Source organism: Heptranchias perlo, chromosome 19 (assembly GCF_035084215.1).
Source record: "Heptranchias perlo isolate sHepPer1 chromosome 19, sHepPer1.hap1, whole genome shotgun sequence".
Lineage (NCBI taxonomy): Eukaryota > Metazoa > Chordata > Chondrichthyes > Hexanchiformes > Hexanchidae > Heptranchias > Heptranchias perlo.
The window spans coordinates 48,537,971-48,560,501 of NC_090343.1; the positions used below are offsets into that span (position 1 = coordinate 48,537,971).

A 22,531-nucleotide genomic window follows, 5' to 3' on the forward strand; every position below is an offset into this window, starting at 1 on the left:
GCCCTCAATCTTCTTTACTCAAAGGAAAATAAGCCAAGTTCACGCAACCTGTCCTCATAATTTAACCCTTAAGCCAGTATCATTCTGTTAACCCTTTATCACCCAGTATCATTCTGAAGAATGGCCACTCAGGAGTCGGAGGTTGTCTACAATGCACTGAACCATGCCCCAACAAGGGGACCAACACCTTCAGGAGAGGACAGGGAGAGCGAAAACCTAGCAGAGAAAGATTAAGGCCAACTCCCCAGTCATTAGTGCGTACACACATATTGCTTAATGGGGTACTGAGGCTCACAGAACCGGAAGGATAGTCTCAATCCATGCCCGAGAGCCCTTGAAGCCACATTGCGAACCTGTCCCTAATTCGGCATTAATTGGATGGCTGGTGTGGGAAATGGCAAAGTATCACACTGGTGCAGGATGAACTGCTCCTCTTAGCTTGGGGCTGAGGCTGCTTTTATTTTACATATAGAGCTGCACAGAGACGGGAACTATTGGTCAGTGAGGGACATGTCCACTTACAGGAGGTGGGCTATTGGTCAGTGAGGGACATGTCCACTTACAGGAGGTGGGCTATTGGTCAGTGAGGGACATGTCCACTCACAGGAGGTGTACTATTGGTCAGTGAGGGACATGTCCACTTACAGGAGGTGGGCTATTGGTCAGTGAGGGACATGTCCACTCACAGGAGGTGGACTATTGGTCAATGAGGGACATGTCCACTCACAGGAGGTGGACCATTGGTCAATGAGGGACATGTCCACTCACAGGAGGTGGACCATTGGTCAGTGAGGGACACGTCCACTCACAGGAGGTGGACCATTGGTCAATGAGGGACATGTCCACTCACAGGAGGTGGACCATTGGTCAATGAGGGACATGTCCACTCACAGGAGGTGGACCATTGGTCAATGAGGGACATGTCCACTCACAGGAGGTGGACTATTGGTCAATGAGGGACATGTCCACTCACAGGAGGTGGACTATTGGTCAATGAGGGACATGTCCACTCACAGGAGGTGGACCATTGGTCAATGAGGGACATGTCCACTCACAGGAGGTTGGCCATTGGTCAGTGAGGGACATGTCCACTCACAGGAGGTGGACCATTGGTCAATGAGGGACATGTCCACTCACAGGAGGTGGACCATTGGTCAATGAGGGACACTCTCACTGTATTGGGAGGATGAATATTGGTCAATTCCTCTATTTTAAGTGGAGAAGTAGTGATCAGATCTGATACTTTGATATAATAACTCGATAATGTCGACCATAACAAGCGAGTTCACTTTGTCCAGAACAGTAGAACCAGAGGACACGGCCTGCCCTTGAAGGGGGGTAATTTCAAAACTAATCAGTGGGAACATTATTTCAGTGAGTGAGTGGTCAGTCTATGGAACAGACTCTCTAGGGAGATGGTGGAAGCAGATAGTTTGATTCATTCAAATGCAAATTAGATAAAGAAAATAACATTTTGGGAGACAGTACAGTTCCCACCATTTATACCGCCCATGCTTATGACGGGCAGTTAATGACAACCATTTTCCTTCACCACAGGAGTCAATTACAGAGGTACAATGTGTAAAGAGTGCCGGTTATTTCGGGCAGACTCTGCTGTTCATGAAGCTCTTGGCACCTCTTGAAGTGCGATTACCTTAATCCTCAGTACTTATCAAAGCTCTGCAAAGCAAATATTTTGTTCTCCTGGCTCTTGAGTACGTGTATACATCTTACTCCTATATTTAGATATGGGCCTTCAAACTCCTTTGAAGAGGTATCGCAAACCTAAAAATAGATATTTGAACATGGAGCACTTGTAATAAGATAATTGCAGTGCTATTTTCTTTAAAACAAACTTTTTCATTGCCACTATTCATTGATACTTGTTAAAATTATTTCTCGGGTCTTTTTTTCCCTTGCATATGTATCTCTTTCTTTAAACTTAGAAATACCAGTTATATCGTGCACCGCTTATAGCGGGCAAATCGCTATAAACGGTGGATTACAGTACATGAGTAATTTGTGACATGACATATGGTAAGTGTAACGTGCTTAGGAGAAACAGATGACTTTAGACCTATGGTTCCCAAGGCTGTCCACCACTGGGGGTTTCCTCGACTCATGTCTGGGTCTGTTGTAGACTAATTAATAGAGATTGATTGCTATGATTAGTCAACAACTCCATTATTGTTGTAACATGCGATTCCCAGGATGGTAGAAGGTGAACTAGATGGATCTCGGTCTTTATTCGTCCAGCAATTCCTATGTTCCTAATTTCCTTGTTAGTAGGAACCATTGAATAAAGGGTCCATTGTGGTTGCCTTGGTGAGCTCTAATAAAAGGCTTTTCCTGTGTTCAGGCAATGAATGTTCAATAGTGGAGGTTTACTTATGTTGGTATTCACTATCTTAGCACTGAATTCCCTGGGGGATATATTTCTCTGGTTTGAAAAAAGAGAGGCTGGATTTTGAACAGTTCCCCGCTTTCTCCCCTATTTGCTTGACTTGAGCTGGGCTCGTTTCCATGGCTTTCTTCCTTACTCACCGTGGGTGAACCAGTGCCGTGGTGCCAGTTGGCAAATGAACTGTTCACAGCCAAATCCTGTCTTCACTGAACCTCCATGTCCTCGCATCTTCCAGCTGGCAGTTGCTGGATGATAATCGGGGTTGGGAGACCTGGATGAATTACTTTCTCCCTTCTATGGCCCAGAAGAGCATTGAGCTCAAGCATAGGGTCCCAGCTGCTGTCTTGGCTGGGATCCGCTCACCCAGATGGGAATCAAAGCCGGACCTTTGCCAATCTATAGGGCTCAGTGCTACATTGGGTGCACATGCACATGGTGAGATTTCAGTTGCGAACATTTTTGTTTTGTGAGTATTGTAGCAGCTGTAGTTATTTATTATTTATTTTAGAGTATTGGCGAATAAATCCAGCCACCTTGGAACAATGTGTCACCAGCATACAAAGCGTGTAGGTCACCAGATAGTCTGGTGTTTATCCCCCTGTATATTCTGGAGTTTTACTTGGAGCTGATATACTTGGTCATAGCCTTTGTCCCTTCCGACACCAGCAGGAGCTGACGGACGAGCACTTATTTTAATGGGCCAGGCAGGAAGCATCATCCACGATGCGCTTGAAAATATCGTTCACAAAGGCGGTCATGATGCTCATGGCCTTGGAGGAGATACCAGTGTTGGAGGTGAACCTGCTTCATCACCTTGTAGATGGAGATGGAGTAACTCCTTCCTCGATCATCTCCGCTTCTTCTCGCCCTTTGCTGTGACTTTACTCACAGCTTTCTTGGCGTCTGTCTTGGGTGTTGGTTTCTGCTCCTCAGCCATTATCACATTCATTTTCAGACGCAGAAAAAAAAAGTTTGGTTAGTGGGCACGATTCAACAATGTGGGATATGGTTTGTACTTATTCACAAGGACATTTGTTGTTGTTACGAAGGCCCCATAAGTGAAGATTTGAGGTGCACTGTCCCTGTTTGAAAGAGATTGGGAACATAGGAACACGAGAAGGCCTGTTCCTCCATTCAATTAGATCATGGCTGATCTGCATCTTAACTCCATCTACCCGCCTTGGTTCCGTAACCCTTATTACCATCACCTAACAAAAATCTATCAATCTCAGTTTTGAAATTTTCGATTGACCCCCAGCCTTCAACATCTTTTTAGGGAAGAGAGTTCCAGATTTCCAACACCCTTTGTGTGAAGAAGTGCTTTCTGACATCACCCCGGAATGGCCTAGCTCTAATTTTAAGGTTATGCCCCCTTGTTCTGGACTCTCCCACCAGAGGAAATGGTATCTACCCTATCAAATCCCTTTATCATTTTAAACGCCTCAATTAAATCACCCCATAGTCTTCCATACTCGAATGAACACAAGCCGAGTTTATGCAAACTGTCCTCAATCTGACCCTTTCAGCCCCAGTATTCTGAGAAGCACCCAACTATGACGTGGCCAGTTGACAGTCTGTAGGGTTGGAGCTGCAGTAGTGGCAATAGGTCATCGCATCTCCTGAGGAGCCTTGTATGAGGAATTTTCTGACGGACTTACCTTTAAGAGGAAGGATAATGTTCTAGTACTAATGTGGTTCAATGCACTGAATAAGTGAGAGACATTGAACCTGTTCAATATTCGGTTGACTTATTACTCCATGTACCATGGATACATTGTTTGAAGCCATTTTAATAAGAATGGTATTCACATCTTGCAATATAGACTTTGTTATGATATAGAATTTTGCTTTTCATTGCTTGTCTCCTGGTCTTATCTTATTCTAGAAACCATTTTTATTCATTCTCTGGATGTGAGCCTCGCTGGCAAGGTCGGCATTTATTATGAATCCCAGTTGCCCTGAACTGAGTGGCTCACCAGGCCACTTCAGAGAGCAGTTAAGAGTCAACATTGTGGGACTAGAGTCACATATAGGCCAGACCGGGTAAGGACAGCAAGTTTCCTTCCCTAAAGGACATTAGTGAACCAGTTGGGTTTTTAAGACAATCTGCCTGCTTCATTTTCAGCCATGGCTCAGTGGTAGCACTCTCGCCTCTGAGTCATAAGGGTGTGGGTTTAAGTCCCACTTCAGATACTTGAGCCCGTAATCTAGGCTGACCCTCCAGTGCACTACTGAGGGGGTGCTGCACTGTCAAAGGTGCTGTCTTTCAGATGAGACCTTAAACTGCCCTCTCTGATGGATATAAAAGATCCCAAGGCACTATTTCGAAGAAGAGCAGGGGAGTTCTCCCCGATGTCCTGGCCAATATTTATCCATCATCACTAAAACAGATTATCTGGTCATAATCACATTGCTGTTTGTGGGATCTTGCTGTGAGCAAATTGGTTGCCACGTTTCCTACATCACAACAGTGACTACACTTCAAAAGTACTTCATTGGCTGTAAAGCGCTTTGGGATACTCTGAGTCGTGAAAAGTGTTATAGAAATGCAAGCCTTTTTATTTTTAATGATAATGGTTGCTTGTAACATAATGTGCTGAGTATAAAATGGTTAGGGACTAGTTTCCCACTGGCTTGATACTAAGATGTGAATAGCGTGTTTTGGGAATAGTGTTTTAGATAAATGGCTGAGATTAGTATTGACATGCGTACGTAGATGGCAGACTGGTCCACGTCTGTTACCTGATCTGTGGTGATTAGTGTTTTTAAATTACTGTGAATGTTCAATCTTTTTGTGGTGTGATTTTTTTTTTTCTGCACCACACCGTTGGCAAATGTACAGTAAAGCTCTAGTGACAAGGCCAGCCACTCGGTGCCCATTGTAGGATCTTGTGCAAGAGAGAGAGGTAACCAGCAGGCAGCAAGAGACGAGGTTAAAAGAACTTTGGATGCTCACCCGAGAGAATATTATTAAATCATAGGAAAGATTCCATCAGCTCCTTCCTAGAAGTTTCAAAAGCAGTGGGAGGCTGGTGGGCTGAACTCTGGTGCTTTGAGCACGCACATGTCTGACTGTATTGCCTTGTGCGCCGCTTTGTAACCATGGTTACATGCCCACACCTGTTTGCATTATAACTTGGGGCATTAATTTGGACTGAATGACCAGTCGGCGGTGCCTGGTGTTGGAAGCCTTGGGAGCTCGGGTAGGGGAGCCAGAGTTTGAATCCCAGTCTTAACATTTGCTCTTGGTCTTCCTCTACAGGAGGGACTTCTGTTCCAACTGATGTGGGGAAGGACCTGGGTTGGGGAATGTACAATCCTCACTCAGGGTGGAAGCAGCATGAGATTGTTGATGTACTGATGTTGAATGCTTGGTCTGTGCTATTTGGTGCAAATTTCATGAAGGTACTTTGAAGATTAACTGTACAAGTAGAATAGGGATTGAATTAATTTCAGGTGAAACTCCGTCCATTGGACTTGCACAGTGCAGGAGAGGACCCTCTCTCCCAGGAGTGGAGGGAGGGCACGGAGTGCAGGAGAGGACCCTCTCTCCTGGAGTGGAGGGAGGGCACGAAGTGCAGGAGAGGACCTTATCTCCCGGAGTGCAGGAGAGGACCTTCTCTCCCGGAGTGCAGGAGAGGACCTTCTCTCCCAGGAGTGGAGGGAGGGCACGGAGTGCAGGAGAGAACCTTCTCCCCTGGAGTGGAGGAAGGGTATGGAGTGCAGGAGAGGACCTTCTCCCATGGAGTGCAGGAGAGGACCTTCTCCCCTGGAGTGGAGGGAAGGCACGGAGTGCAGGAGCGGACCTTCTCCCCTGGAGTGGAGGAGAGGACCTTCTCTCCCGGGAGTGGAGGGAGGGTTTGGAGTGCAGGAGCGGACCTTCTCCCCTGCAGTGCAGGAGAGGACCTTCTCTCCCTGGAGTGGAGGGAGGGTTTGGAGTGCAGGAGCGGACCTTCTCTCCCGGAGTGGAGGGAGGGTACGGAGTGAAGGTGAGGACCTGCTCTCCCGGGAGTGAAGGGAGGGTATGGAGTGAAGGTGAGGACCTGCTCTCCCGGGAGTGGAGGGAGGGTATGGAGTGCAGGAGAGGACCTTCTCTCCCGGGAGTGGAGGGAGGATATCGAGTGTAGGAGAGGACCTTCTCTCCCGGGACTGGAGGGAGGGTATGGAGTGTAGGAGAGGACCTTCTCTCCCGGAGTGGAGGGAGGGTATGGAGTGCAGGAGAGGACCTTCTCTCCCGGAGTGGAGGGAGGGTATCGAGTGTAGGAGAGGACCTTCTCTCCCGGAGTGGAGGGAGGGTATCGAGTGCAGGAGAGGACCTTCTCTCCCGGGACTGGAGGGAGGGTATGGAGTGTAGGAGAGGAGCTTCTCTCCCGGGAGTGGAGGGAGGGTATCGAGTGCAGGAGAGGACCTTCTCTCCCGGAGTGGAGGGAGGGTATCGAGTGCAGGAGAGGACCTTCTCTCCCGGAGTGGAGGGAGGGTATGGAGTGTAGGAGAGGACCTTCTCTCCCGGGAGTGGAGGGAGGGTATCGAGTGCAGGAGAGGACCTTCTCTCCCGGAGTGGAGTGAGGGTATGGAGTGTAGGAGAGGATCTTCTCTCCTGGAGTGGAGTGAGGGCATGGAGTGTAGGAGAGGACCTTCTCTCCTGGAGTGGAGTGAGGGTTCGGAGTGTAGGAGAGGACCTTCTCTCCTGGAGTGGAGGGAGGGTATGGAGTGCAGGAGCGGACCTTCTCCCCTGGAGTGCAGGAGCGGACCTTCTCTCCCGGAGTGGAGGGAGGGTACGGAGTGAAGGTGAGGACCTGCTCTCCCGGGAGTGGAGGGAGGGTATGGAGTGCAGGAGAGGACCTTCTCTCCCGGGAGTGGAGGGAGGGTATGGAGTGCAGGAGAGGACCTTCTCTCCCGGGAGTGGAGGGAGGGTATCGAGTGCAGGAGAGGACCTTCTCTCCCGGGAGTGGAGGGAGGGTATCGAGTGCAGGAGAGGACCTTCTCTCCCGGAGTGGAGGGAGGGTATGGAGTGAAGGTGAGGACCTGCTCTCCCGGGAGTGGAGGGAGGGTATGGAGTGCAGGAGAGGACCTTCTCTCCCGGAGTGGAGTGAGGGTATCGAGTGCAGGAGAGGACCTTCTCTCCCGGGAGTGGAGGGAGGGTATCGAGTGCAGGAGAGGACCTTCTCTCCCGGAGTGGAGTGAGGGTATGGAGTGTAGGAGAGAACCTTCTCTCCCGGAGTGGAGGGAGGGTATGGAGTGTAGGAGAGGACCTTCTCTCCCGGAGTGGAGGGAGGGTTCGGAGTGTAGGAGAGGACCTTCTCTCCCGGAGTGGAGGGAGGGTATGGAGTGTAGGAGAGGACCTTCTCTCCCGGAGTGGAGGGAGGGTTCGGAGTGTAGGAGAGGACCTTCTCTCCCGGAGTGGAGGGAGGGTATCGAGTGCAGGAGAGGACCTTCTCTCCTGGAGTGGAGGGAGGGTATGGAGTGTAGGAGAGGACCTTCTCTCCCGGAGTGGAGGGAGGGTATGGAGTGTAGGAGAGGACCTTCTCTCCCGGAGTGGAGTGAGGGTTCGGAGTGCAGGAGAGGACCTTCTCTCCCGGAGTGGAGGGAGGGTTCGGAGTGTAGGAGAGGACCTTCTCTCCTGCGAGTGGAGGGAGGGTATGGAGTGTAGGAGAGGACCTTCTCTCCCGGAGTGGAGGGAGGGTTCGGAGTGTAGGAGAGGACCTTCTCTCCTGGAGTGGAGGGAGGGTATGGAGTGTAGGAGAGGACCTTCTCTCCCGGGAGTGGAGGGAGAGTTCAGAGTGTAGGAGAGGACCTTCTCTCCCGGAGTGGAGTGAGGGTTCGGAGTGTAGGAGAGGACCTTCTCTCCTGGAGTGGAGGGAGGGTTCGGAGTGTAGGAGAGGACCTTCTCTCCCGGGAGTGGAGGGAGGGTATGGAGTGTAGGAGAGGACCTTCTCTCCTGGAGTGGAGGGAGGGTATGGAGTGTAGGAGAGGACCTTCTCTCCCGGAGTGGAGTGAGGGTTCGGAGTGTAGGAGAGGACCTTCTCTCCCGGAGTGGAGGGAGGGTATGGAGTGTAGGAGAGGATCTTCTCTCCCGGAGTGGAGGGAGGGTATGGAGTGTAGGAGAGGACCTTCTCTCCTGGAGTGGAGTGAGGGTTCAGAGTGTAGGAGAGGACCTTCTCTCCCGGAGTGGAGTGAGGGTTCGGAGTGTAGGAGAGGACCTTCTCTCCCGGAGTGGAGGGAGGGTATGGAGTGTAGGAGAGGACCTTCTCTCCCGGAGTGGAGGGAGGGTATGGAGTGTAGGAGAGGATCTTCTCTCCCGGAGTGGAGTGAGGGTTCAGAGTGTAGGAGAGGACCTTCTCTCCCGGAGTGGAGGGAGGGTATGGAGTGTAGGAGAGGACCTTCTCTCCCGGAGTGGAGGGAGAGTTCGGAGTGTAGGAGAGGACCTTCTCTCCCGGAGTGGAGTGAGGGTATGGAGTGTAGGAGAGGACCTTCTCTCCCGGAGTGGAGTGAGGGTTCAGAGTGTAGGAGAGGACCTTCTCTCCTGGAGTGGAGGGAGGGTTCAGAGTGTAGGAGAGGACCTTCTCTCCCAGAGTGGAGGGAGGGTATCGAGTGTAGGAGAGGACCTTCTCTCCCGGAGTGGAGGGAGGGTATGGAGTGTAGGAGAGGACCTTCTCTCCCGGAGTGGAGGGAGGGTATGGAGTGTAGGAGAGGACCTTCTCTCCCGGAGTGGAGTGAGGGTTCAGAGTGTAGGAGAGGACCTTCTCTCCCGGAGTGGAGGGAGGGCTCGGAGTGTAGGAGAGGACCTTCTCTCCCGGAGTGGAGTGAGGGTATGGAGTGTAGGAGAGGATCTTCTCTCCCGGAGTGGAGGGAGGGTTCGGAGTGTAGGAGAGGACCTTCTCTCCCGGAGTGGAGTGAGGGTATGGAGTGTAGGAGAGGACCTTCTCTCCCGGAGTGGAGTGAGGGTTCAGAGTGTAGGAGAGGACCTTCTCTCCCGGAGTGGAGTGAGGGTATGGAGTGTAGGAGAGGACCTTCTCTCCCGGAGTGGAGGGAGGGTATGGAGTGTAGGAGAGGACCTTCTCTCCTGGAGTGGAGTGAGGGTTCGGAGTGTAGGAGAGGACCTTCTCTCCTGGAGTGGAGGGAGGGTATCGAGTGCAGGAGAGGACCTTCTCTCCCGGAGTGGAGGGAGGGTTCGGAGTGTAGGAGAGGACCTTCTCTCCCGGAGTGTAGTGAGGCTTCGGAGTGTAGGAGAGGACCTTCTCTCCCGGAGTGGAGTGAGGGTTCAGAGTGTAGGAGAGGACCTTCTCTCCCAGAGTGGAGTGAGGGTATGGAGTGTAGGAGAGGACCTTCTCTCCCGGAGTGGAGGGAGAGTTCGGAGTGTAGGAGAGGACCTTCTCTCCCGGAGTGGAGGGAGGGTATGGAGTGTAGGAGAGGATCTTCTCTCCCGGAGTGGAGTGAGGGTTCAGAGTGTAGGAGAGGACCTTCTCTCCCGGAGTGGAGTGAGGGTTCAGAGTGTAGGAGAGGACCTGCTCTCCCGGGAGTGGAGGGAGGGTATGGAGTGTAGGAGAGGACCTTCTCTCCCGAAGTGGAGGGAGGGTTCAGAGTGTAGGAGAGGACCTTCTCTCCTGGAGTGGAGGGAGGGTTCAGAGTGTAGGAGAGGACCTTCTCTCCCGGAGTGGAGGGAGGGTATGGAGTGTAGGAGAGGACCTTCTCTCCCGGAGTGGAGGGAGGGTATGGAGTGTAGGAGAGGACCTTCTCTCCCGGAGTGGAGGGAGGGTTCGGAGTGTAGGAGAGGACCTTCTCTCCCGGAGTGGAGTGAGGGTTCAGAGTGTAGGAGAGGACCTTCTCTCCCGGAGTGGAGTGAGGGTATGGAGTGTAGGAGAGGACCTTCTCTCCCGGAGTGGAGGGAGGGTATTGAGTGTAGGAGAGGACCTTCTCTCCCGGAGTGGAGTGAGGGTATGGAGTGTAGGAGAGGACCTTCTCTCCCGGAGTGGAGTGAGGGTTCAGAGTGTAGGAGAGGACCTTCTCTCCCGGAGTGGAGTGAGGGTATGGAGTGTAGGAGAGGACCTTCTCTCCCGGAGTGGAGGGAGGGTATGGAGTGTAGGAGAGGACCTTCTCTCCTGGAGTGGAGTGAGGGTTCGGAGTGTAGGAGAGGACCTTCTCTCCTGGAGTGGAGGGAGGGTATCGAGTGCAGGAGAGGACCTTCTCTCCCGGAGTGGAGGGAGGGTTCGGAGTGTAGGAGAGGACCTTCTCTCCCGGAGTGGAGTGAGGGTTCGGAGTGTAGGAGAGGACCTTCTCTCCCGGAGTGGAGTGAGGGTTCAGAGTGTAGGAGAGGACCTTCTCTCCCAGAGTGGAGTGAGGGTATGGAGTGTAGGAGAGGACCTTCTCTCCCGGAGTGGAGTGAGGGTATGGAGTGTAGGAGAGGACCTTCTCTCCTGCGAGTGGCAGAGAGGATACGGAGTGGGATTCAATCTTGGGTCCTTCTGATTGGGAGCCCATCACCTGATCACGTTGAGGGCATAGAGGGCCTGAAGGGCGAGTTATACAAGGTACCATAATTGGTATTTCCCTCTCTGCCTTAGAATTAACAAACCCTTAACTGCGTTTGTTTAAGTGCGCTTCTGTATTTGTTAAACTATATAGAATCTACAGTGCATTTGGCTCAACTGGTCTGTGCCAGTGTTTATACTCCAGATAAGACTCCTCCCACCCGACTTACCTCTCTCCACCCTGCCCCTGTATCCCTCTATTCCCTTCTCCCTCATGTATAGATAAAGCTTCCTATTAAATGCAACAATGCTATCTATTTCAACCACTCCATTTGGCAGTGAGTTCCACATTCTCACCACTCTGTGTAAAGAAATTGCTCCTAAATTCTTTATTTGATCTGTTAGTGACTATCTTATTTTTATGCCCTCTTGTTCTGGACTCACCCTCAAGTGGAAACAGTTTCTCCACATCCACCCGATCAAACCCCATCATCATTTTATAGACCTATTGAGTGCTTCATCTTCTCTTTTCCATCGTAAAGAATCCCAGCCTGCTCAATCTTTCCTGATAGTTACATCCTCTCATTTCTGGTAACATCCTTGTAAATGATTTCTGCACTTTCTCCAGTGCTTCAGACCAGAACTGTACAGTACTCGAGTGTGGTCTAACCAAGGTTCGGAGGAACAGAACAGGATACCTCTTTTCAGTGGATATCATGACATTGCCTCTGGTAGACTGCGGAATACCGTTAGGAATTTTTTAAGGGGCACAATCTTCATCAAGATTTTTCCATTCATAAACATGCAATGTGATGGTGTGAATCACACTGGCTCACACTTTCATTTCACTTCTATTAGTGTGAATAGCACAGCTCCTCCGGCTTGTCTTTGTGTGTCAACTTGGCTCGGTTGGTAGCCCCCCCCATCAAAATTGGAGACTTGTGGGTCTTTTTCTACCCCACAACTTGATTTGAGCGCATTAAAGAAATATTTCATAATTCTCATACATTCTATCGAGGAATAAAAACTCTATGGGAAAAGTGATCCATCCGTGGCTAACTAAAGAAGTTAAGGGCTGTATTAGATTAAAAGAAGAGGCTTATAATGTTGCCAAGAAGAGTAGTAAGCCTGAAGATTGGGAGGGTTTTAGAAACCAGCAAAGGATGATCAAAATATTGATTAAAGAGGGAGAAAATAGAATTTTAAAAAATTCATTCATGGGATGTGGGCATCGCTGGCAAGGCCAGCATTTATTGCCCATCCCTAATTGCCCTTGAGAAGATGGTGGTGGTGAGCCGCCTTCTTGAACCGCTGCAGTCCATGTGGTGAAGGTTCTCCCACAGTGCTGTTAGGAAGGGAGTTCCAGGATTTTGACCCATCGACGATGAAGGAACGGCGATATATTTCCAAGTCGGGATGGTGTCTTGGAGGGGAACGTGCAGGTGGTGTTGTTCCCATGTGCCTGCTGCTTTTGTCCATCTGGGTGGTAGAGGTCGCGGGTTTGGGAGGTGCTGTCGAAGAAGCCTTGGCGAGTTGCTGCAGTGCATCCTGTGGATGGTACACACTGCAGCCACAGTGCACCGGTGGTGAAGTGAGTGAATGTTTAGGGTGGTGGATGGGATGCCAATCAAGCGGGCTGCTTTGTCCTGGATGGTGTTGAGCTTCATGAGTGTTGTTGGAGCTGCACTCATCCAGGCAAGTGGAGAGTATTCCATCACACTCCTGACTTGTGCCTTGTAGATGTTGGAAAGGCTTTGGGGAGTCAGGAGGTGAGTCACTCGCTGCAGAATACCCAGCCTCTGACCTGCTCTTGTAGCCACAGTATTTATATGGCTGGTCCAGTTAAGTTTCTGGTCAATGGTGACCCCCAGGATGTTGATGGTGGGGGATTCGGCGATGGTAATGCCGTTGAATGTCAAGGGGAGGTGGTTGGACTCTCTCTTGTTGGAGATAGTCATTGCCTGGCACTTATCTGGCACGAATGTTACTTGCCACTTATGAGCCCAATCCTGGATGTTGTCCAGGTCTATGCAACTTAAAGCAATTATAATTGTCCAGGAATATGAGACTAAACTAGCCAGAATTATAAAAAAAGATTGTACGAGCTTCTACAAGTATGTAAGAAGGAAGACAGTAGTGAAAGTAAACGTGGGTCCCTTAGAGGCTGAGACAGGAGAAATTATAACAGGCAATAAGGAAATGGCCGAGACGTTAAACAAATATTTTGTATCTGTCTTCACAGTAGAGGACACAAAAAACATACCAGAAATAGTGGGGAACCAAGGGTCTAACAAGAGTGAGGAACTTAAAGCAATTAATATTAGTAAAGAAAAATTACTGGAGAAATTAAGGGGACTAAAAGCCGACAAATCCCCTGGACCTGATGGCCTACATCCTAGGGTTCTAAAGGAGGTAAATGCAGAGATAGTGGATGCATTGGTTGTGATCTTCCAAAATTCACTAGATTCTAGAACGGTCCCAGTTGATTGGAAATGTAACACCGCTATTCAAGAAAGGAGGGAGAGAGAAAACAGGGAACTAAAGGCCAGTTAGCCTGACATCAGTTGCCAGGAAAATGCTGGAATCCATTATTAAGGATATAGTAACAGGGCACTTAGAAAATCATAATATGATTAGGCAGAGTCAACATGGTTTTATGAAAGGGAAATCGTGTTTGATAAATTCACTGGAGCTTTGTGAGGATGTAACTAGCAGGGTAGATAAAGGGGAACCGTTAGATGTAGTATATTTGGATTTTCAAAAGGCATTCGATCAGGTGCCACATGAAAGGATAAAGGCTCATGTCGTTGGGTGTAGTATATTAGCATGGATAGAGGATTGGTTAACGGACACAAAATGGAGAGTAGGGTTAATTTCAGGTTGGCAGGCTGTAACTAGTGGGGTGCCGCAAGGATCAGTGCTTGGGCCTCAGCTATTTACAATCTATATTAATGACTTAGATGAAGGGACCGAGTGTAATGTATCCAAGTTTGCTGATGATACAAAGCTTGGTGGGAAAGTAAGCTGTGAGGAGGACCCAGAGAGTCTACAAAGGGATATAGATATGTTAAGTGAGTGGGGAAGGTGGTGGCAGATGGAGTATAATTTGGGGAAATGTGACGTTATTCACTTTGGTAGGAAGAATAGAAAAACTGAATATTTTTTAAAGGTGAGAAACTATTAAATGTTTGTGTTCAGAGGGATTTGGATGTCCTTGTACACGAACCCAGAAAGTTAACATGCAGGTACAGCAAGCAATTAGGAAGGCAAATGGTATGTTGGCCTTTATTGCAAGGGGGTTGGAGTACAAGAGTAAGGAAGTCTTACTATAATTGTACAGGGCCTTAGTGCGATCTCACCTGGAGTATTGTGTGCAGTTTTGGTCTCCTTATCTAAGGAAGGATATACTTGCCTTAGAGGCGGTGCAATAAAGGTTCACTAGATTGATCCCTGGGATGAGAGGGTTGTCCTATGAGGAGAGATTTAATAGAATGGGCCTATACTCTCTGCATTTAGAAGAATGAGAGGTGATCTCATTGAAACATATAAGATTCTGAGAGGGCTTGACAGGGTACATGCTGAGAGGCTGTTTCCCTCGGCTGGAGAGTCTAGAACTAGGGAGCATAGTCTCAGGATAAGGGGTCGGCCATTTAGGACTGAGATGAGGAGGAATTTCTTCATGCAGAGGGTTGTGAATCTTTGGAATTCTCTACCCCAGAGGACTGTGGATGCTCAGTCATTGAGTATATTCAAGGCTGAGATTGATGGATTTTTGGATTCTAGGGGAATCAAGGGATATGGGGATCGGGCAGGAAAGTACAGTTGAGGTCGAAGATGAGCTAAGATCTTATTGAATGGCGGAGCAGGCTCGAGGGGCCATATGGCCTACTCCTGCTCCTATTTCTTATGTTCTTATACGGAGAAATCTTTCAAATGGTGCGTGCTCCTAGCACAGAGGCTTGTATAATTGGGAAAGAGTATAATCGGGTAAGCGAGCCTGTGATGCTTTCCTGTTGGGAAAGGCATTACATTTGGTACATCAGTCTTGTAATCCAGCATGGCACTTCAGTGCAGTACTGAGGGAATGCTGCATTGCCACAGGTGCTGTCCTTCAGATGAGAGGTTAGTCTGCTTGTTCAGATGGACGTTAAAAGATCCAGCACTATTTGAAGAAGAGCAGGGAGTTCTCCTGTTGTCCTGGCCGAAATTCCTCCCTCAACTGTGTTGGATGGATGGTGGATGCACTTCAGTCGTGAGGGTCATTAAAACTGCTGCTTTAACCGTACAAATACTCGATTTGGCTCTCCTGTGTCAGACCACAAGAATCATTGAGAGCAGAAAAAGTACATTAGGCCCAAGATGTCTATGATTGATTTTACCCCTTGTGACTCATCCTCTCGTAACATCCCTAAATCTGTTCTCTCTCCTGAAACGCTACCAGATAAGAACATTCAAATTTTTATCAACATGAAATAGGCTTAACAACAGTACTAAAAGATTAACATTTATAGATCTGTGATTAAGTGTTATGCAATTTCGTGCAATGGTCCATATTAAGTTGTGGATGGAAGGATGGGCAAAAGGTGACATTGTTCTAGTGGTGACTTAATGGCAGATGCTTCCTTGTTCCCTTGTGGAATTGGCTCTACTTGTTTGCTTTGTTAGTGATGGGATCCAACTGAAGGGAGCAGATAAGAGATGGAAGGGAGAGAAAGAGAAGGTTTAGTAATCTGTGCGTACAGTTGGTTAAAAGAATCGCTTCTGCATCAACCAGTCTGCCTATACTTGGAGTCTTTCTGTACATTGAGTTTGCACTGGTTTGATTCCTTCCCAATATTCCTAACACTCCATGTTGGATGTGTTTTTGAATTGGTATGTCCCAAATACTTAATTCAAACTCCTACCCTTTCTCCCTTAAAGGATACACACTCACAATTCCCTGCCAGCCAACACAAGGCATAACCCATTGCTGGATACCCAGCTCCCATCTGTTGCCAATATGGGGCTCAAGGCTGTAAAGCTGCCCGTTGTCTTTGGCTAGCTCAGGACTAAGTGCAGCCAGACTCACATTATTTGTGTCCTTTAGTTACCGTGCCAACTAACCATTTTTTGTTTTTCCTCTCCAAGGGCCAATGACAATGTCCAAAAACACAGCATTGTCGGCGCTGTCCTACGAGAAGGATGGTTTGATTGGAGGAGTTACAAATCCCAACGAAGTATTTTGCTCTGTTCCTGGTCGGCTCTCGCTCCTGAGTTCTACATCCAAGTACAAGGTGACGGTGGCAGAAGTCCAGAGACGCTTGTCCCCTCCTGAGTGTCTGAACGCGTCCCTTCTAGGGGGAGTCCTGCGGAGGTGAGTGGATGGACTGCAGAAGGAAGCTGGCTGTTGATTCTTTCCTTTCCTTTTGGTGGGGGTGCCTTATAATAAAGTACTTTAAGATTTGGTGGGGCTGCAGCATAATAACTAGTGAAATAAGCGTATGTGCACAGTACTGCAACATCTCAAAACAATTTGCTTTTGGAACTCATTCAATTTTGTAGGAGTGTAGTAACTGTTATACAAGGAAGAAAGAACTTGCATTAATATAGCACCGTTCATGGCCTCAGGACGTCCTAAAGTGCTTCACAGCCGATGATGTACTTTTGAAGTGTCACTGCTGTTGTCATGTAGGGAAATGCAGCAGTCGAATTTGCACACAGCAAGATCGTACAATTGGCAATGAGATAAATGAGCAGATGATCTGTTTTAGGGGTGTTGGTTGAGGGGTAAATATTGGCCCCAGGACACCAGGGAGAACTCCCCTTCTCTTCTCAATAGTGCCATGGAATCTTTTACATCCACCTAAGAGAGCAAACGGGTCTCAGTTTAATGTTTCATCTGAAAGACGGCACCTCTGACAGTGCAGAACACCCTCAGTACTGCGCTGCAGTGTTGGACTACATTATGGGCCCAAGGTCCTGAAGTGGGCCTTGAACCCAGAACCTTTAACTTGGGTGAGAGTGCTCCCAACTGAACCAAGGCAGACATCTTAATATAATTAAACATTGTAGCCATTCTGTGCCAGCAATGAGAGCTTTGTTTTGGTGATGTTTGTTGAGAGAAGGATATTGACCAGGAGACCTCTCTGCTCTTCTTTGAATAGTGACAGGGGTCTCAATTTAACAGCATGTCCAAAGGGCAGCATCTGTAGCATTGTAGCACTCCCTCAGTATTGCCCCAGAAAGTCAGTGTACTTTATCCAGTCAAGTCCTGCTGCGGGGCTTGAATTCCCAATCTGACCCAGAAGCAAGCGTGCTATCGACTGAGCCAAGCTGACACACACAAGGAAGAGCAAGCTGCCAGACCATTTCTGGTGCAAGTTCAACTGTTTTAGATGTGAGGTAGGAAGGTGTACGGTAAATGACCACACTTGGGGACTCGGGAATGGCCCTCCGAGTATCTGCAGTTGAGGACTCCACACATCTCCTTAATGACTGCTGATTTCATGCTGGTCTATGAGGAGGACTCAATGCTGAACCAAGGCTACTGAATGACGAAAGCGTGTGTGATGTCTACCTAAGCACCTTGACACTTCAGACATTTTTGACTTATAGTTTAACTTACAACTTTATAGTTTTGCATTTTGAATATTTTTCCAATCTTTATTGTACCATTTGTGCATTTGCAAACAATATATACCCGTCAATCAGACCTCTTCTTTGAAGAAATAGAGTACTAACAAGTAACGAATCTTTGTAATGCTGCCCTCCAACCACTGCTCTTTATATTAAGCTTGATGTGGAGATGCCGGTGATGGACTGGGGTGGACAAATGTAAGGAGTCTTACAACACCAGGTTTTAGTCCAACAGCTTTATTTGAGATCACAAGTTTTCGGAGCTTTCCTCCTTCGTCAGGTGAGTGAAGTTAGATTCCATAAAGGCACAGCATATATAGTCAGAGAACAATGCCTGATGATTACAGATAATCTTTCCAACTGTCCGTTATCTCACCTCAGCAGAGAGATAATCAAAGGAGTGGATGGTGTTACATCCCAGACTACTGAATACACAATCGGTCAGAACACAAAGACAGAGAGAGAGAGAGAGAGAGAGAGACACCCGAAAGGCAGCAAAAGAGAGAGAATGACCAGTTGTATTAAAAACAGATAACCTTTTTTTTGCTGGTGGGGTTACGTGTAGCGTGACATGAACCCAAGATCCTGGTTGAGGCCATCCTCATGGGTGCGGAACTTGGCTATCAATTTCTGCTCGACGATTTTGCGTTGTCGTGTGTCTCGAAGGCCGCCTTGGAGAACGCTTACCCGAAGATCGGAGGCTGAATGTCCTTGACTGCTGAAGTGTTCCCCGACTGGGAGGGAACCCTCCTGTCTGGCGATTGTTGCGCGGTGTCCGTTTATCCATTGTCGCAGTGTTTGCATGGTCTCGCCAATGTACCTTTCCTGCAACGTATGAGGTAGACAACGTTGGCCGAGTCACAGGAGTATGAACCATGTACCTGGTGGGTGGTGTCCTCTCGTGTGATGGTGGTGTCTGTGTCGATGATCTGGCATGTCTTGCAGAGGTTGCCGTGGCAGGGTTGTGTGGTGTCGTGGACGCTGTTCTCCTGAAAGCTGGGTAATTTGCTGCGAACGATGGTTTGTTTGAGGTTAGGTGGCTGTTTGAAGGCGAGTAGTGGAGGTGTGGGGATGGCCATAGCGAGGTGTTCGTCGTCATTGATGACATGTTGAAGGCTGCGGAGAACATGGCGTAGTTTCTCCGCTCCGGGGAAGTACTGGACGACGAAGGGTACTCTGTTAGTTGTGTCCCGTGTTAGTCTTCTGAGGAGGTCTATGCGATTTTTTGCTGTGGCCCATCAGAACTGTCGATCGACGAGTCGAGCATCATATCCCGTTCTTATGAGGGCGTCTTTCAGCGTCTGTAGGTGTCCATTGCGTTCTTCCTCGTCTGAGCAGATCCTGTGTTTTCGCAGGGCCTGTCCATAGGGGATGGCCTCTTTGACATGGTTAGGGTGGAAGCTGGAAAAGTGGAGCATCGTGAGGTTGTCCGTGGGCTTGCGGTAGAGTGAGGTGCTGAGGTGCCCGTCTTTGATGGAGATTCGTGTGTCCAAGAATAAAACTGATTCTGAGCAGTAGTCCATGGTGGGTTTGATGGTGGGATGGAACTTGTTAATGTTATTGTGTAGTCTCTTTAGTGATTCCTCGCCGTGGGTCCATAGAAAGAAAATGTCATCGATGTATCTGGTGTATAGCGTTGGTTGGAGGTCCTGTGCAGTGAAGAAGTCGTGCTCGAACTTGTGCATGAAAATGTTGGCGTATTTGGGTGCGAATTTGGTCCCCATGGCTGTTCCGTGTGTTTGGGTAAAGAACTGGTTATCGAAGGTGAAGACATTGTGATCCAGGATGAAGCGGATGAGTTGTAGGATGGCATCTGGAGATTGGCTGTTGTTGGTGTTGAGTACTGAGGCTGTTGCAGCGATGCCGTCATCGTGGGGGATACTGGTGTAGAGTGCTGAGACGTCCATCATGGTGAGAAGTGTTCCTGGTTCAACTGGTCCGTGGGTGCTGAGTTTTTGTAGGAAGTCTGTAGTGTCACGACAGAAGCTGGGGGTTCCCTGTATGATGGGTTTCAGGATGCCCTCGACGTATCCAGAGAGGTTCTCACACAGGGTTCCGTTACCTGATACGATAGGACGTCCGGGTGTGTTGGCTTTGTGTATCTTTGGGAGGCAGTGGAAGTCTCCCACGTGGGGAGTACGTGGGATGAGAGTGCGTAGGATGCTTTGAAGGTCTGGATCGAAGGTCTTGATCAGTTTGTTGAGCTGATGGGTGTGTTCTTTGGTTGGGTCTGTGGGTAACCGTCTGTAGTGTTCCTGGTTGTCCAGTTGTCGGTATGCTTCTTTGCAATAGTCCGTTCTGTTCTGTATGACTATGGCTCCTCCTTTATCCGCTGGTTTGATGACGATGTTGCGGTTGGTCTTGAGAGCGTTGATGGCGTTGTGTTGTGCTCGGGTGACATTCTGGACTGTCTTGTGAGTGCGGCTGATGAATCTGGCGTTGACGCATCTCCTGACAGCTTGAGCATACATGTCAAGCCTGGGGCAGCGACCCTCCGGAGGGGTCCAATTTGACTCTTTCTTCTTCGGTTGCTGTACCGCGGATCCCTCTGTCTGCTGTTCCGGATCGTTGATTGTCTCATTGGGTTCGCTGCTGAAATCTTGGGGTTTGTGGTAGAATTCCCGGAGCCTCATTCTCCTGATGAATTCCTCTGTGTCCACCGCAAGACCAATGGGGTCCATTTTGGTGGTGGGGCAGAAATTGAGCCCTCGGCTGAGAACTTCGATTTCGTCTGGTTGTCGGGTGTGGTCGGACAAATTGACGATAGACTTCCCTATGGTTGCAACCGTGGTACCAGGGGAAGCTTGGTCGATGCTGGTGGTGATGCCGAGTTTCTCAAGCTTCCTGCTCTTGGTTTTCATGTAGGCAGCGGACTTCCTTTGCCTCGTCTGTTTGGCGGTGTCTCCTAGCTGGTCTGCTGTGTCCTGAGTACAGGTTGAGAGTATGGACTCTATCTTGGTAAGCGTTCTCCAAGGCGGCCTTCGAGACACACGACAACGCAAAATTGTCGAGCAGAAATTGATAGCCAAGTTCCACACCCATGAGGACGGCCTCAACCGGGATCTTGGGTTCATGTCACGCTACAAGTAACCCCACCAGCAAAAAAAAGTTATCTGTTATTAATACTCTCTCTCTCTCTGTCTTTGTGTTCTGACCGATTTGTGTATTCAGTAGTCTGGGATGTAACACCATCCACTCCTTTGATTGCTTTGATGATATCTATGCCGAGGTGAGATAACGGGCAGTTGGAAAGATTATCTGTAATCACCAGGCATTGTTCTCTGACTATATATGCTGTGCCTTTATAATCGTACTTCACTCACCTGACGAAGGAGGAAAGCTCCGAAAGCTTGTGATCTCAAATAAAGCTGTTGGACTATAACCTGGTGTTGTAAGACTCCTTACATATATTAAGATTCACTTTGCTCAGGCACATCAGTACTGTGATTTTATGAGCGTTGGTTATGATGCTGCAGCTGATCTCAGCTCCTCCGGGTTAGGGTGCGGGAGAATCAGTCAGGGTTTCTGCTCCTGGTTACTGTTCGGTAACTCCTGCTGGGAAGTGCATGTCTGTAGAGGTTTATTGAATGGAGGATTGGAGTCTGTTGATATCCTTTCCATAGTACAACAGCCAACCAGCACTCACTGTTCATCTCTCGCACACGAAGAATGGCCATGGGGTGAGCTATTGGGCAGCTCATGGTGCCTATAAAACTGCATCAGAGCAAGAGTTCAGGACAAATAAGGAGCAGGGCCTGTGGACCCAGTAGGACTCTATGCCTCAGCTGCTGGTTGCATGATGCGTTTTTGCCAGGACTTTGGATAGGAAAATATCACTACATCCGGCATTCCACACGTTTCCGTCAATACATTCATAGATTTGAAGTGTGTTGCATTGTCTCAGTACCAAAAGCATTCATCTAAGTTAGAACTAAGTCAGATGCAGTAACATCGCTCCCCTGTAAATCTGTGGGTCTTCCTCTGGTAAAGCACACCACAGGGTGATAGCACACCACATGGTGATAGCACACCACACGGTGATAGCGCACTACAGAATGATAGCGCACTACAGGGTGATAGCACACTACAGGGTGATAGCGCACCACAGGGTGATAGTACACCACACGGTGATAGCGCACTACAGGGTGATAGCGCACTACAGGGTGATAGTACACCACACGGTGATAGTGCACTACAGGGTGATAGTACACCACACGGTGATAGCGCACTACAGGGTGATAGTACACCACACGGTGATAGCGCACTACAGGGTGATAGTACACCACACGGTGATAGCGCACTACAGGGTGATAGTACACCACACGGTGATAGCACACCACACGGTGATAGCGCACCACAGGGTGATAGCGCACTACAGGGTGATAGTACACCACACGGTGATAGCACACCACACGGTGATAGCGCACTACAGGGTGATAGCGCACTACAGGGTGATAATACACTACAGGGTGATAGTACACCACACGGTGATAGCGCACTACAGGGTGATAGTACACCACACGGTGATAGCGCACCACACGGTGATAGCGCACTACAGGGTGATAGCGCACCACACGGTGATAGCGCACCACAGGGTGATAGCGCACCACAGGGTGATAGCACACTACAGGGTGATAGTACACCACACGGTGATAGCGCACCACAGGGTGATAGCGCACTACAGGGTGATAGCACACTACAGGGTGATAGTACACCACACGGTGATAGCGCACCACAGGGTGATAGCGCACCACACGGTGATAGCGCACTACAGGGTGATAGTACACTACAGGGTGATAGCACACTACAGGGTGATAGTGCACTACAGGGTGATAGCACACTACAGGGTGATAGCACACTACAGGGTGATAGTGCACTACAGGGTGATAGCACACTACAGGGTGATAACACACTGCACAGTGATTGCACACTACAGAATGATAGCGCACTACATGGTGATAGCACACTACAGGGTGATAGCACACTACAGGGTGATAGTGCACTACAGGGTGATAGCACACTACAGGGTGATAGTGCACTACAG

At 49.0% G+C, this 22,531-nt stretch overlaps 1 protein-coding gene across 1 annotated transcript in view; it reads left to right on the top strand.

Annotated features, from left to right (window-relative positions):
- Window positions 1-22,531, top strand: part of tfap2c (transcription factor AP-2 gamma (activating enhancer binding protein 2 gamma)) — a 70,941-nt gene that overhangs the window by 19,884 nt on the left and 28,526 nt on the right. Inside the window, exon 4 of the mRNA XM_068000731.1 lies at window positions 16,000-16,225. Coding sequence (XP_067856832.1) covers window positions 16,000-16,225 — 226 coding nt within the window. The remainder of the gene's footprint in view (window positions 1-15,999; window positions 16,226-22,531) is intronic.